The sequence below is a fragment of the Pyrgilauda ruficollis genome, unplaced genomic scaffold (genome assembly GCF_017590135.1).
Source record: "Pyrgilauda ruficollis isolate IOZ18807 unplaced genomic scaffold, ASM1759013v1 scaffold19, whole genome shotgun sequence".
In the NCBI taxonomy this organism is placed as follows: domain Eukaryota; kingdom Metazoa; phylum Chordata; class Aves; order Passeriformes; family Passeridae; genus Pyrgilauda; species Pyrgilauda ruficollis.
In genome coordinates, this window is record NW_024518095.1 from 4,255,426 (window position 1) to 4,268,693 (window position 13,268).

Genomic DNA, 13,268 nt, shown 5'->3' on the forward strand with positions numbered 1-13,268 from the left:
AGATGGAACACGGCTCTCACCTTTGAATTCTTACTAGTACTGACATATCCCTGATCCAGCCTTGGAAATGAGAGTGAAGGGCAGGGCAATTCTCACTTCAGTACATTTGCACAGCTCTCTCGAGCCCTCTGATTAAACATATTTCAGACATATGAAATATTTTTTCATAATTTGTATTATAAAATCTACCTTTTCAGATCTTTGACAAGAAAGTACCTGTTTAAAATGCAGTCTATAATCAACAGGAGAGAAAGAAAGGAAAATTGCTAACAAACCTATTTGTTTTGGAGTGCACTTCTTCCTAACTGGGATGCAAAAAAACTGATAGGAAAATGCACACCAGTACAGCAAAGGGCTGCTTTATCAGCTTTGTCAAGATCCTTTCAAAGGCAGTAGGAGTTTTTCAGCTGGTCCCAGTGGGATTTGGGGCAGGGCAGGATGTGGGAAGGTGAGTGCTGATACCACATGATGAGGCCAGACTCCATGTCAGTGTCTTCAAGCTGCAGAAATAGTCCCATGGGGATGGTTGTACTTATAGTCTTATCCTGGCCAACACTGAGTCATCTTGCTAAGCAGAATTTATGACATATCTGTTTGAGATAAAAGGGTATAGAATATTCTGGAAAGCTGTCAGACTCTAACACAAGGATGTTGGTAATTCCAAAATTGTTAGAAAGGTACAATTTTATCTTTATAGCTTTAGGTAGCAACAAGATAAAGAATCCTCTAAACTATGTGCATGTTTGAAATTATGAACAGCTGCATTGATTTCAGTCAAATTGTGCATTTAGGTAGGTGGCCACATGTTTGCATCATCACAAGCAAGGAGACAAGCACAATCTTCTTGTTCATCCACTTTCTCTCCCCCTTCAAACTAATGTAGGTCTGACTGCTCTGAGCACAAAGCTTGGGATGGGAAAGGTGAACTTACTCTGATTTCTGTTATCATCTGACCAGTCCAAGTATGGTAGATGAAGAACAGAGATCTGGTGAGTGACAATGTGCAAACATGTAAGAAAGTGATTACACAGGTTATTTTTAATTTCCAGCTATCCCATTCTTTTTGAGGATTTTGGATGAAAAGTTGCACCAAAGGGGCTTAAGGTTTGGGCAGAATCAAGAATTTGAAGAGCCAGAAAAGGATTCCTGACAATGCTGTCTAAGGTTGTGACTGCCATAACAAGTACCTGTCCCCGTGGCATTTCTTCACCAGGAGATGGGGAGAGGCTGTTTACCTGGCTCCTGTTTGTTTTCAGTCTGCACTCCTGTGCCTGTGTGGCTGGAATGACCTTGTTTGAATTAACAAGTTGCTGGGGTATGAATCAAAGGATAATTGTCACTGCTGCCAGTGGTACTAAACAGACCTGAGCTATTAATTCAAGACAAATGGGAGAAATGAGTAAACAGAAAGTTTACTGGTGTAAGGAAACTACAGGCCTGAGTGGATGGTCTGTATTGGTTGTATTTCAACTTTATTGCTTTCCTTTGATCATTTGAAATTACTACTGTTTTCAGCTGGAATGTAGAAAAAACTAAGCCCACACGATTAATTATTTATTCTGATTTTAAAGGGACAGTCTGTTACAAGCTTTCTTCCCCTGCAACTTGTTTTTAGGACGTGTTTTTTGTTATATAGGCATAATTTAAATAACTAACATAATGGAATAATTATATTTCCTAGTCAAATGTGTTACACAGAAGCCAAATTCAATGCGCTATTTGGTAGGAACCCCTTTGGATTTCACTCCTAAGCATATCTTAGTATGTCCCATAGGGACTAATCATCAATAAGACTACTGGGGTCAGGGGTTGCAAAGACATGAAGGCAGAGAATGAGAGGGGGAGAGAGACTCACAGCAAGCACCGCAGAAATTACCAAAAGAGTTTCTGAAACAGCCAGGGGCTAGGGGCATCTGGCAAATTCATAGCAGCTAGAATGAAATACTGCTAAGGTTGTTAATGAAACTCTTCCTGAAAAGCACTGCTGAATCTGGAGGGATACTAAAGCAGACTTAGAGGGTGTAAGAAAGTTTAGTCCCTCTGATGACCCTTCCTTCCCACAGCCCATGTCCTGCTTCCCTTCAATGCTCCCACCCCACAGGAGGCTGCTGCTCGCAGCTGTGGGGCCACCACAGGTCCTGCTTGCCAGAGCATGCAAGCACCCTCACTGGATTTCATCCAGGGGAGACTGAAAAGGGGAGATAGAAAAGGAGGAATTCTTCTCTTGAGATCTCCACATTACTTTTTAAATTATAATAGAAATGTAGTCTTAAATGCCACCGGACCCTCCGACCCATGCCGTACATTTTTCCTTTCCTGCTCCTTTGACCCAATGCCTTTTGATGTAGTCTGGCACGAGCCTGGAGAGAAGACCAAGGCTTGTGTGCAGAAGTGACCATCTTGGTCCCGAGCCTCAAAGCAGAATTACTGGCCAAGTGAATGTTTTGCAGCTTTCCCATTTCAATGAGTGCTCCAAGTTTTTCTGTCAGAGGGCTGAGGGGATGTTTTAGAAACATGTAAACATCATGCAGTTGGTAATGGAGTTAATGTAAACTCTATAGGATGTTTTATCAGTTGTCCCTTTGTTTAGTCTGGGAAGCAGAAGAATGGGAGGAACAAAAAGAGTCCTCAAATACCCAAAATTTTCTCTAAAAAACCAGCAATGAACTGTTCTACCTCTGTTTCTTTTGTTAAGAAACAAATGGGCAGGGTTAAGGATTCAAAATGAGATGTTAATAAAAACTATCTATCTAACTCAATAAATAACTTAAACACTGGAAGGGATGGCCTATAGTGGAGAAGCTACAGCACCAAACTGCATTTTAAGAACAGTTTAGCTAAAGAACTGTTAGGGATGGTGAAAAGTACTTGGTTATTCTTCAGAGCAGGAGATGAATTGGCTGAACTAATAATCCGTGTAATCCTGTTCAACCATACTTTTCTGAGGTATTTTGATTACTTCAATAAAGTGATCTTTTAATACAAATAAAGCAATGAAGCTGCAGGACCTTGTGAAGCAATCCACCTCTGTGCAGTTTGATGTCTGGTTCTAAGGGTTATTTTAGTTAGAGTAGTTCAAAGTCCTAATTCTTGCCTGATTCATAAAACTATTCACACCTGTTTTGCCATTTAGGAAGTCAGCTTTCACTTCTCTGGAAGCTATGCTTGGTATTTCATTTCTCTCAGCTGACTCTCCAAAACCACAAAGTAATTTAAAACTGAATTTCATCCTAGAGAGGAACAGTCATTTAAATTGTTGTTTTTCCTCTTACACAACAAATCAGTGTATGTCACACAGGTTATCTTTGTCTGCGATTGCTTTTTTATTCATATTTTATTCATGAGAGTCTTGCTTTGAAATAGAATGCCTATTACTATTTTAGGTTGTGTTACTTGAGCCACCACTTTTAACCGGATACAGTTTAAAAATACTACGAAATTCTATCTATGTCATCAAGCTTTAATTAAAAAAAGTTCATTCTCCTTTTCTTCATGGGTGCACTTGTAGCACTACTTGCTACTTGAACTTAATGCTTCATCTAAAAAAAGCCTTTCCCTCTTCTCTTCTTGCTAACTGTCTGTGTGATCCTGTGATAACAGATTGACAGCTTAATTTCTCATGGGATTGGATTATTTCTCAGAAGGACTTATTGAGAGCCTCATAATGCTCTGTATTTCAGATCTCACTCCTGTGCAATATTCCTTGGCTTTTAAGTTAATTTTTTTTTACTTAATCATTAATCCATAATTCTCCCTAAGAACAAGTATGCTTTCAGAAAGCTTATTACTATCCTGAGACATGGCTATTTTTATTTTCATTATGAAGTGCTGTTTGCCTTTTCTTTGTTGACTATTTAAGAGGCCTGTCAGAATAAACCAAAAGTAGTGCAAGTGTTGTAGTGTAGACGTTTCAGTGCAGCACAAAGAGCCTTGAATGAATCTTACCTAGGTAAGATTAAAAAGTCAATTTGAGAATGTGGAAGAGTACTTGTCAGGGGATAGGAACCTTAAAAATATGGGCAGAGAGTAGCCAGGGGACATTGAAATACACAGGGGTACCAATTGATCTTTAAGTATCACCCTTGAAAAATACTTGGTTTTGGGTATGTTACTTTCAAGCACCAAACAAATCAACACTGAAAGGCATCACATCTGTTTGTACCTTGATGTGAATTGTTTGGCTCAGTGCCATGTCTGAAAAAAAGTAAAAGTGAAAAATCTCTTGTCAAAATTAGTAGGAGTACTGGAAGATATATCACAGAAAACGTAGACATGTTTTCTTCATTGTTTTTTGTTGCAGCTAGAGAAAATGATAATGTGAATTTCATGTTATCAATATAAATTATGCTTTACAGATGAGGTGAATGCCATGCCTTGCTGCTAGGGAATATATAAACTTGAGCCCAGGACTTGCAACTGATCTTGCATAGATGAACTTGAGCTCTGTTGCAGCAGCTTATTGTCTTGATGATCCTCTTTGCCAGCCTAAAGTCCCACCCACACACTATCAGTCAGGTTTGAGACTGCAGCCAAGCAAACAAGCTATACACACAGTGCCTCTTGTTCCTGGGGAGTCCATCAAGTGTGCCAGCAGATAATATATAAAAGTACCTTTGCAGTTTGAAAACAAAAATGCCATTTTTAATCACACCTGAGCCACTTTAAATCCTTCACCTTAACTGTGATCATGGACAGGGGTGTTTTTTCCAAAGGTTTTGTAAACTGGAGTCACTGGGTCTTGGACAGGTTCAGAGGCATGGCCAGCAGGTCTCTGGTGTGACTTCCTCTTGGCATGGGTCTGGGCTCAGCGAGCCAGGTAATGCAAAGCTTGTTTGGCTACAGCAAGCATTTTAAGACGTTTTAGTTGCATTCAAGTAACTTGGCATTCAGCTTAAAGCTATCTTGCATACCACAGGGCTTTACAGTGCCAACAAGTAGGCTCAAGAGCTGACACATCTGCATCTATGCTGATAGACTCAATGATTTGTTTTTAAAAGCTATGATACCTTCTAACCTGCCAGATGCCAAACTCCATGTGAAAATCTGGAAGAATCAGAGTTGACAGCAAAGTAAGGATTTAACACCTCCCAAGTGACTGACCGGTTTTAGTTCTCAATGTGAGTTGTTTTGCCAGTTTTGAGGTGACTTTATCAACATGTAAGGCATACCTGGTCCAGGAAGAGCACCTACGGGCAGAAGCAGACCCAGTCCCCGCTTGGGATAGGAGCAGCCACGCACAGCAGATGAGGAGTGTGTGAGGGACCAGCGAAATGGGGATCAGGAAGAGGGAAAGGAGATGTTAGCTAATGGTGTCCCAGATTACATCTGTGTCTGAGTGCTGAGACCACGGGAATTGTTGTGTAAACATTTTCAAAGATGTTTAATCAGAGGCTGTGCTGGTGCTCAAAGGTATTGCCTTTCTGATGCCCATGTCTCAGGGGTTTGCTGCGGCAGCAAGGGCCTGATGTGACTCACTTCCCGCCATGGGACCAGCGCTGTGGCACAGGGACAGCAGGAACACCGGGCTAAGGGCGAGCAGGAAAGGCAAATCTGCTTTTACGGGCAGCTGCACAGCTTTAGGAAGCCGTACCTTAAACCCAGTATCCTGTCGGTGACAGTGACCAGCCTTAGATAAATCAAGGGAAGACATGAGTCTCTGAGGCAGGTAATTACGGAGTGATCTGGCCTTCAGGCATTGTTTGTCATTTCCCTCAGCAGTGATGAGTCTGATGTTTCCCCTGTGTCTTATCAGGACTTTTGTGCTTTAAATATGTTTTCCAGTTGCAGATCTGGATATTCTTGCTATCTGCACACATATCTAATCCCTGGTGAGTCTTCACAAGCCTCCCTCCTCGCTACATCCTGGGGCGATGAATTCCATTGATTTAACAGTCCGTGTGCTGGCGATGGTGCGCGGGCCGGCCCCGGCCGGGCACCGCGGCAGCTGCGGAACTGGAGGCTGGCACTGCTCAGCCGGAATTCATGGATTGCTGGAAGAACTGTAAGGGAAAAGCTCTCCCCATTACTTTGCCGTCGGTCCTTTTTTAAATGACTGTTCTTACAGTGCATAGAAGAGTGAAATTGAGTAATTATTAGGGAAAGGTTTGGGAACTTCTTACTTCAGCAAGGCCCCCCTCAGCTGCCTGAGGTGCGGAGGCGCCGGCACGACACGGGGAGGGGGTGAGGAGCCGGCCGGGCTCGGGGCCGGGAAGGAGCCGCCCGCACCCCTCACCTGCTGCCCGGGCAGGCGGGGGCGGCGCTGCCCGGGAACTCGCGCGGCAGGAAGGGAGCGGAGCGAGGGCGGGAGCGGGGCCGCCGGAGCCGCGGCTCCTCCTCCTCCTGCCCGGACCCCGCGGGCTGGGCGAGGAGCGGCAGCGGCGGGGCCCCATGCGGCGGCCGGGACGGCGCTCTCCGCCGCCCGGCCCCAGCACCACCAGCAGCCCCCGCCGCCGCCGATGACCTGGACCAGCAGCATGAGCAGCGGGTACAGCAGCCTGGAGGAGGAAGAGTCCGAGGAGTTCTTCTTCACCGCGCGCACCTCCTTCTTCAGGAGGCCGCCGGGCAAGAGCCGCGCCGCCCCACAAGTAAGTGCCGCGCGCGGGGCCGGAGGGCGGCTGCGCCGCGCGGGGCAGCTGGAGTCGGGCCGGGCCGGGCCGGCTCCCTCCGGCACGGCCTCCACGTGTCCGCCGCCCCCTCCCCCACGGGGAAGGACCCGCGGAGCCGCCCGGGCGGCGGGACGGAGCGGCGAGGAGGCGGCCGGGAAGGGCTTCCCTCGGCAGGCTTCCAGCGGGGCTCCCGTGCCACCGGCCGTCGCTGGAGGGGCCCCCGCCGGCGTGCCCCTCTCGGCAGCCGGGCTGAGGGACCCCCAGTGCCCGGCGGGCAGGGATGTGGGCAGAAATCCCTTGTTTGTGCGGTGAGTGACCGCGCTGTCGGCCCCGCTGCCGCGTCTGCCTCCTCGCTCTTTCGGAGCTCGTTCCGAGGTGAATGACAGCCTCTTCAGCTGGTTTGTTGGCAGCGAAAGGCCCTCTGAAGTGTTTAAGTGCCTTGGCTTAAGCATTCAGGCTCAGGCAAGTGGGGCTTTGAGGTGAAGAACTAATTAAATACAAAGCAAAAACTCCGAACCAACCGCTTGTGTGGGCAGCGTTGAAATTCAGTGGAGGACCTGTCCGACCCAGAGCAGTCATTAAACCATATAGGGTAAACGTCACACTTTTTTAGCTAAGCAGTCTATCCCCCGTCATTTCTCTCTTTCCAAAGGACAGGATCTCATTGTAGAAATGGCTGGTGTCTTTGGAAACGATAGGCTAGCAAGCCTGTTTAGTTTATGCTCCTTCTTCTTCGTCTGCTCCCACCAGCATCAGTGCCTTCTTTCTGTTCAGTGTCTGTTTCTACAAACTCTTAGTAGTTTTCCCCACTGCATTTCAGTGTTACTCTTACTGCTGCTGTGGGGACCTGGTGATAAATTTGCTTTTGAAAGCCTGGATATGTCAGCTGCCCTCTGGTCCACCTGTGGCACTTGTCAAAAAGCATCATTTGTTGCCCACAGCCATTCCTGTAGGCAGTATTCTGCTGCAGAAAGCCAATCTTGGTTTCTGTTTCTCTCAGGTTATTTGTGATTTGCTTAAACTGAAACCCTCCAGCTGCCCCTCAGGAAACTCCTGCTCCCGTTTGAGGAAGTGCAAGAGCTCTCTTGAACTTCAGTTTCCTTTGCAAAGTCTGGCAGGGAGCCTGGGCACACCCTCTTCCTACACCTGAGCTTGGGCACTTGGAGCAAATAGGTTGGGACCAGCTGTGTATCAGGTCATGGCTGCTTCTCCAGGGTACCTCCCTTGACTCCTCTCCTCAGCGTTTATTTTTTCTCATCCGTTTTGAGTTTCAGCCTCCCACTAACCCCAGGTGTTCTCTGGAAGCTGCTGTGGAGTGTCCCTAAACTTCATCTGGTAACCTATTTGGCCAGCACTGGCTGCCACCTGGCCCTTAGAGAGGAGGATTCTGGTGTGACAGTTCTGTGGGAATAGATACCTAACTGCTGTCTGCCTCAGTGTAGCTACTGTATCGTGACATGTGAGAGGATCCATGTCTTAATTCAGATCCTAAAAACATACACATCTTTCTGAAGCTGTTCTATGAGTTGTATTGCTAAATATTAGCTGTATAAGTAGTAAGTTGTGCAAATGCATAAATTGTTGTGTGTGGTGTTAACATTTTCAAGCAAGAGGGGCTGGAAAAAAACAAAAAAAAAAACCCCTATAACTAAAATTTTATATTCTGCTCTAGTAATGCTTCCCAAAAGAATACTGCAGTGAGGTGTTGCAGGATACATATTTAAGTATGTATTTACTAGGCTGGAACAAATTAATCTGTATTGCTGACTCTGCAGCATCAGAAATACTCAGCTAGTATTTCTAGTCATGAAGTTACTACCAGTTGCTCTCAACTGATGATTTATAGAGAGAAGAAAAAAAAACCCCCTCCAAACAATGCTGAATGCAGATTTCAACAGTCATGTGGCCAGTAAGAGTGAGTTTCTCCTTCCAGCAATAACAGTCATAAGAAGCCTCTTTGTAGGGATGAGGATGTTACTTTTGGTTTGTGTTTGAGGTTTAGTTAAAAAATGCATACTATGTCCCCTTGAGCGAAGAGAAAAGAGGGGAGTTGATAGTTATTGTTTCTGTGTCTTTCTCAACTACACAAATATTAAGTTCTCCAGTGTGGGTTTCCCTTCTTGCAGAAGACCTTTAAGTGCTGGCAGTTACATTTATCCTTCTGTCTGTGCTCCCTCTGCCCCCTTTCTTGCAGGGAAGAAATGGTTTAGAGCATTTGGTTTGCAGCTGTGCCTGCAGAAAAACTCAGTACTAGTGTTTAGCCTTGTTTTGTATGGATTTCCAAAAAGAAGAAAGAGAAAGCAAAATTCACTAGCTTAAGTAGTGAATTTTTGTCTGCATTTAATTGGGCAAGGGTGGGCTTAAATACATCAAATTCTGCAAATAAGACAGGATTAATGAATTGACTGCACTTCTAGTGTGAAAATTTTGTGATAGTACTTTTGGTCTTTGCTTAGGATGCCTAATCTGTACAGTGATTAAAGATTTAGACAACTATTCCCCTTTCCATACCACTTCTAAAAGAAAATTTCAGCATAAAACCATTGCAGGGTATAATAGGCAGTATGGTGTTTTGGGGCTCAGCAGTAGCCCCCAAGTTATTTCTTAAGCAAGAAATACTTCAGTCTGAGGGCAGTGTGAGTAAAAATGTACATTGCCTTTTGCTGTCTTATTGCTCCTGAAAGTTTAGCTTTATTTAAGGTTTCTTATCAGCTGTGTCTCTTGTAAAATTTGAGTGTCAGAGACTAGATGAAGCTCAGTGTGGCCCTGTTTCATGTTTGCAATGAGTCGTTTAATAAATGAAAAAGGCAGAACTGTAAATATTTTTGTCCTGCCAGTCTGACTACTCAGGTGAGGTAAAGTTATCCATGTACGTAGGCTTTTGCAAGATCAGACCAGTGCTTCTGTATGATCAAGCCTTTGGAAATTGTCCATTCCCTGTAGAGAAAATACCAAAATAAGATGTTTGGCAAAGTTTTGAAAACTGACCCCTTTCTCTCCCTGTTTCCTCCCGCCCACCCCCATCCTTCAGGAAAATTGAAAACAGTCATGCCTGCTGCTCCAAGCCCCACCATATGCTGGAGGGATGTGCATCTTCCTGTGTATGTTTTCTGCACTTTCCTTCCACATGCCAGTTCCCTGAATTATCCCACTTTGAGCAGGGTCGATGTAAATCCTTGCAATATGTTTCCTTTCTCAGGGGTCTCAATGGACAGTGGCCTTTCAAGCATTGTAGGTGGTTAGTTCCAATTTCCAAGTTCACATTTTCTATCAGGATGGCTGCAAAAACCTGAGGATATCCCTGTACTTGGTTCTGCCTGCTCTGTGTTTGAGGGCCCCTTCCACTGTAACTGTAAAGGTTTGAAACATGAGAAGAGGCTGTAGTCAAGCTCTCTCTCTGCCCTTACGTGTGAGGAATCTGTAAGACAAGACATCACTGTGCTTTGGGAAACCTTGCTTTGGAAGCTGGCAGTGCTATGAAGGTCATGGATCCCAGCTAGAAGGGGGCCATTCCTGCAGATTCTGTTCAGCATCTGAATTGTGAATACTTTGCACACAAAATGTGAGAGAGTTCTGGTTGATATCTCATGCAAAATGGCTTGGATATAAGAAGTTTGACGCTTGGATGCTGCTTTGCTCTTTGGGAAAAAAAACCCCAAAATGCTGCTGTGTGCTGTTTTTCTACCATTTCATACAGGGCTCTGTAAAAGTGTTTGCAAGAAAAATGCAATCTCTTCTGTTGGCAGTTTGCAAAAATGCACGTGTTCCTTCTGCACCCAAGAATGTCCCCATTGCCTCACTGTCAACACTGGTCCTTCCTGTCTGGGATCTGATTTCTCCCTCTCTCTTCCCCTTACTGGTCTTGGTCTTCACAGCTTCCAGACCTGCTGAGTTCCTTCCCCTGCACCCTCACCCAGTGCACCCTGCCATGACACTGGCTTTGTGGCTGTCTTTTCTGTTTGTTAGTGGGATTTGCAACAGTGGTAATGGTGGTGGGAAAGGAAATTCGTAGAAAAGCTGGAAATGGAAAGCAGATAGATAAGAGCAGAGGAGGTGTAAAGGGGAAGAGCAAAAGGCAGGGGGTGACAGTCTCATCTCTAGCTAGTCCTGACAAGGCAATCAGTAATCTCTCATTTCACTGTTGAAGAAGGAGGTTTGAAGGGAAAGGTGTAGCAATTTTTTTTTTTTTTAATGAGTGAGCTGGTGAAAATGGGAAGAAACTTCTGTGAAATAGGACAAACGTCTGTGCACAGATACCTTTTTTTAGGTTTCTTCCACATGAATTTGCACAATAGGTCGAGGCACGTAATTGAGAGGAAGAGAGATCATAAAAAAACCCCATTTGAATTGGGAAGAAAACAGTTTCTAGTAGTAAAATGCAGTTTGTAGCTGCTCAATCCTACTTAGGATGTCTTTGTGTTACTAGTGTCCGTTATTAATGTTTCACGTTGTTTGGCCATTGCGACTCTTCCTGGGTTTCCTTTTAGTAACATTCCCTAGGGAAAACAGCTCTCCTGATTACCAGAAAAAATGAGGTTTCTAATTATAGGCTTGCTTTGGAGCCAAAAAGTTTAGGTTTGTGTTTGACATGTAGTCGTGAAACTTATTTTAAAAAAGGCAACTAAAAATATCCAGTAATGTTTTGTTCTTTTTTTTTTTTTAATCCATTTGGCAGTCAGTGAATATTATGGGATAAACATTGTCGCAACTGAAATACTTGAAAGTTAAGGGCCAAAGGAATGAGTAGGGTAGAGATTGTGTCTATTTTAAGCCTGCATCACTGTGATGGTAAACTAGCGGCCCTTATTTTGTGTTTTTGCCTCACTCTTCTCTCGAAGGATTTGATGTGGCATGTGTTTGTCAGTAACTTGGAGGGGCTTGATGGCCATTTTGTGGTGATATCTAAGTCCCCTGCTGGTGTCTGACAGCCTCTGGAGGTGAGATGAGATTTCTGCTCTGTGCAGAGGATGCTGATTGCCATATGCTGGTTTATCATCACAGTTGGTTCTTGAAATCATCGGTTTAAATTTTGAGGACTTAACTATATAAAATAGTAACTACTAGCACTCACAAAAATTTAAGAAACAGGTTTAGGAGAGATGGATTAACATACTGTCCTAGTCAGAGTTCCAAGTCAGTAAAACATGTGATGGGTGCTGTTAAATTCAGCAATTTAAATGTCATGAGTGCAGCACCAGCAGCGGGTGCTATTCAGACTACATGAGTAACTCTTAACCTTTCCACTGTTTTTTTTAGTCTGTTGTATTAATACTATATTAAGTGCATCTCAGCCAGTTACTTATCTATAAGCTTTGGGAGCACAAACAATGTATTATTATCTTTGTTATTGATATTTATTTAAATACCACCAGAGAAACACTGATTTATTTTTTCTTTCGTTTGAGAAAAAAAGGCTTTGATTCACTTATTGGAGTCTTGGGGTACAGTAGCTAGGCTTCACATTAGTTACATCAGGAGCACTTAGTAAGTGTGGGTATTTTGTGAACTCAGTGATGTAGTTGAGTTGGGATAGTTGTGAAGGTTGGAATGCAAAACAGAAGGAGAGAGCTGTGGAGTTTTGCTGAAGTCAGAAAATATTGGCCACCTATAACTTTATGGTCCAAAATGTTTAGACTTAGGTTTCTTCAGACATATGTGAACAGACGTGCAGACACAAGGAGTTTTCTTTTAATTGAAGAGTCTGGTGAATCCAGGAAAGTGCTCTGCAGAGCAACAGAGCTCAAGGTCGTTTGAATACACTGAAGAGATTTAAAAAAAACAATAAAAAGTTACTTAATGAGAAAATTTGATACCTCTTTTTCATTATGTGTTATTTCAGCTGTAGATCAGTGTGTAAGAATAATATCAGAATGACCATTTTGGAAGAGTATCCTGCTGATTAACATTCAGCTACAGCAAGAGCAAAATTATGAAGAAAAACTAAAGTAGAAACTGATGATACAGTTTGTCTCTTCTGTAAAAAGTCAATGGGACCAGTGCTGAATTAACAGTTGCAAACAATACTGGCTCATGGGTTGGGCCCAAAGGGTCAAAGTGAATCATCACAGACTGTCAGCTGGCCTCTCGTGGAGTTCTGCAGGGCTCCATCCTTAGCCCAGAACTTGTCCACATCTTCATTAATAACTTGGACGCAGGACTGGAAGGAATACGAAATAAATTTGCCAATGACATTAAATTGAGAGGAGCTGTTGAGTCTCTCAAAGGCAGAGAGACATTGATAAATTAGAGAGATGGGCAGTCACCTGCTGTATGAAGTTTAACAAGGGCAAGTGACATATTCTGCCCTTGGCATGGGGCAACGCTGGATGTATGGACAGACTGGGAATGAGAGGTTGGAGAGCAGCACTGCGGAAAGGGACCTGGGAATCCTGGTCAGGGGAAAGGTGAATATGAGTCAGCAGAGCCCTGGCAGCCAGGAGGGCCAAGAGTGTCCTGGGGTGCATCTGGCACAGCATCACCAGCTGGGCAAGGCAGTGGGGGATTGTCCCACTCTGCTCTGGGGCAGCCTCACCTCAAGTGCCATGTGTAGTCTTGGGCAATGTAAGGAAGATATTGCCCAAAACTTTAAGGAATGGGCACAGTGTAAGGAAGATAGGAAGCTATTGGAGAGTGTCCAAAGGGGGCCAGTGAAGGTGTTGAGGG

General features: G+C 44.2%; 1 protein-coding gene across 4 annotated transcripts in view; it reads left to right on the forward strand.

Moving 5' to 3' along the window:
• RASSF3 (Ras association domain family member 3) overlaps positions 1 to 13,268 on the forward strand; it is a 105,431-nt gene that overhangs the window by 45,144 nt on the left and 47,019 nt on the right. The window contains exon 1 of one of the 4 annotated variants that reach the window (XM_041465661.1): positions 6,294 to 6,584. The exons of the other annotated variants lie outside the window; for them this stretch is intronic. Coding sequence (XP_041321595.1) covers positions 6,456 to 6,584 — 129 coding nt within the window. The 5' untranslated portion in view covers positions 6,294 to 6,455. Of the gene's footprint in view, positions 1 to 6,293; positions 6,585 to 13,268 lie in introns of those variants that run through there. 4 annotated transcript variants of the gene reach the window in all.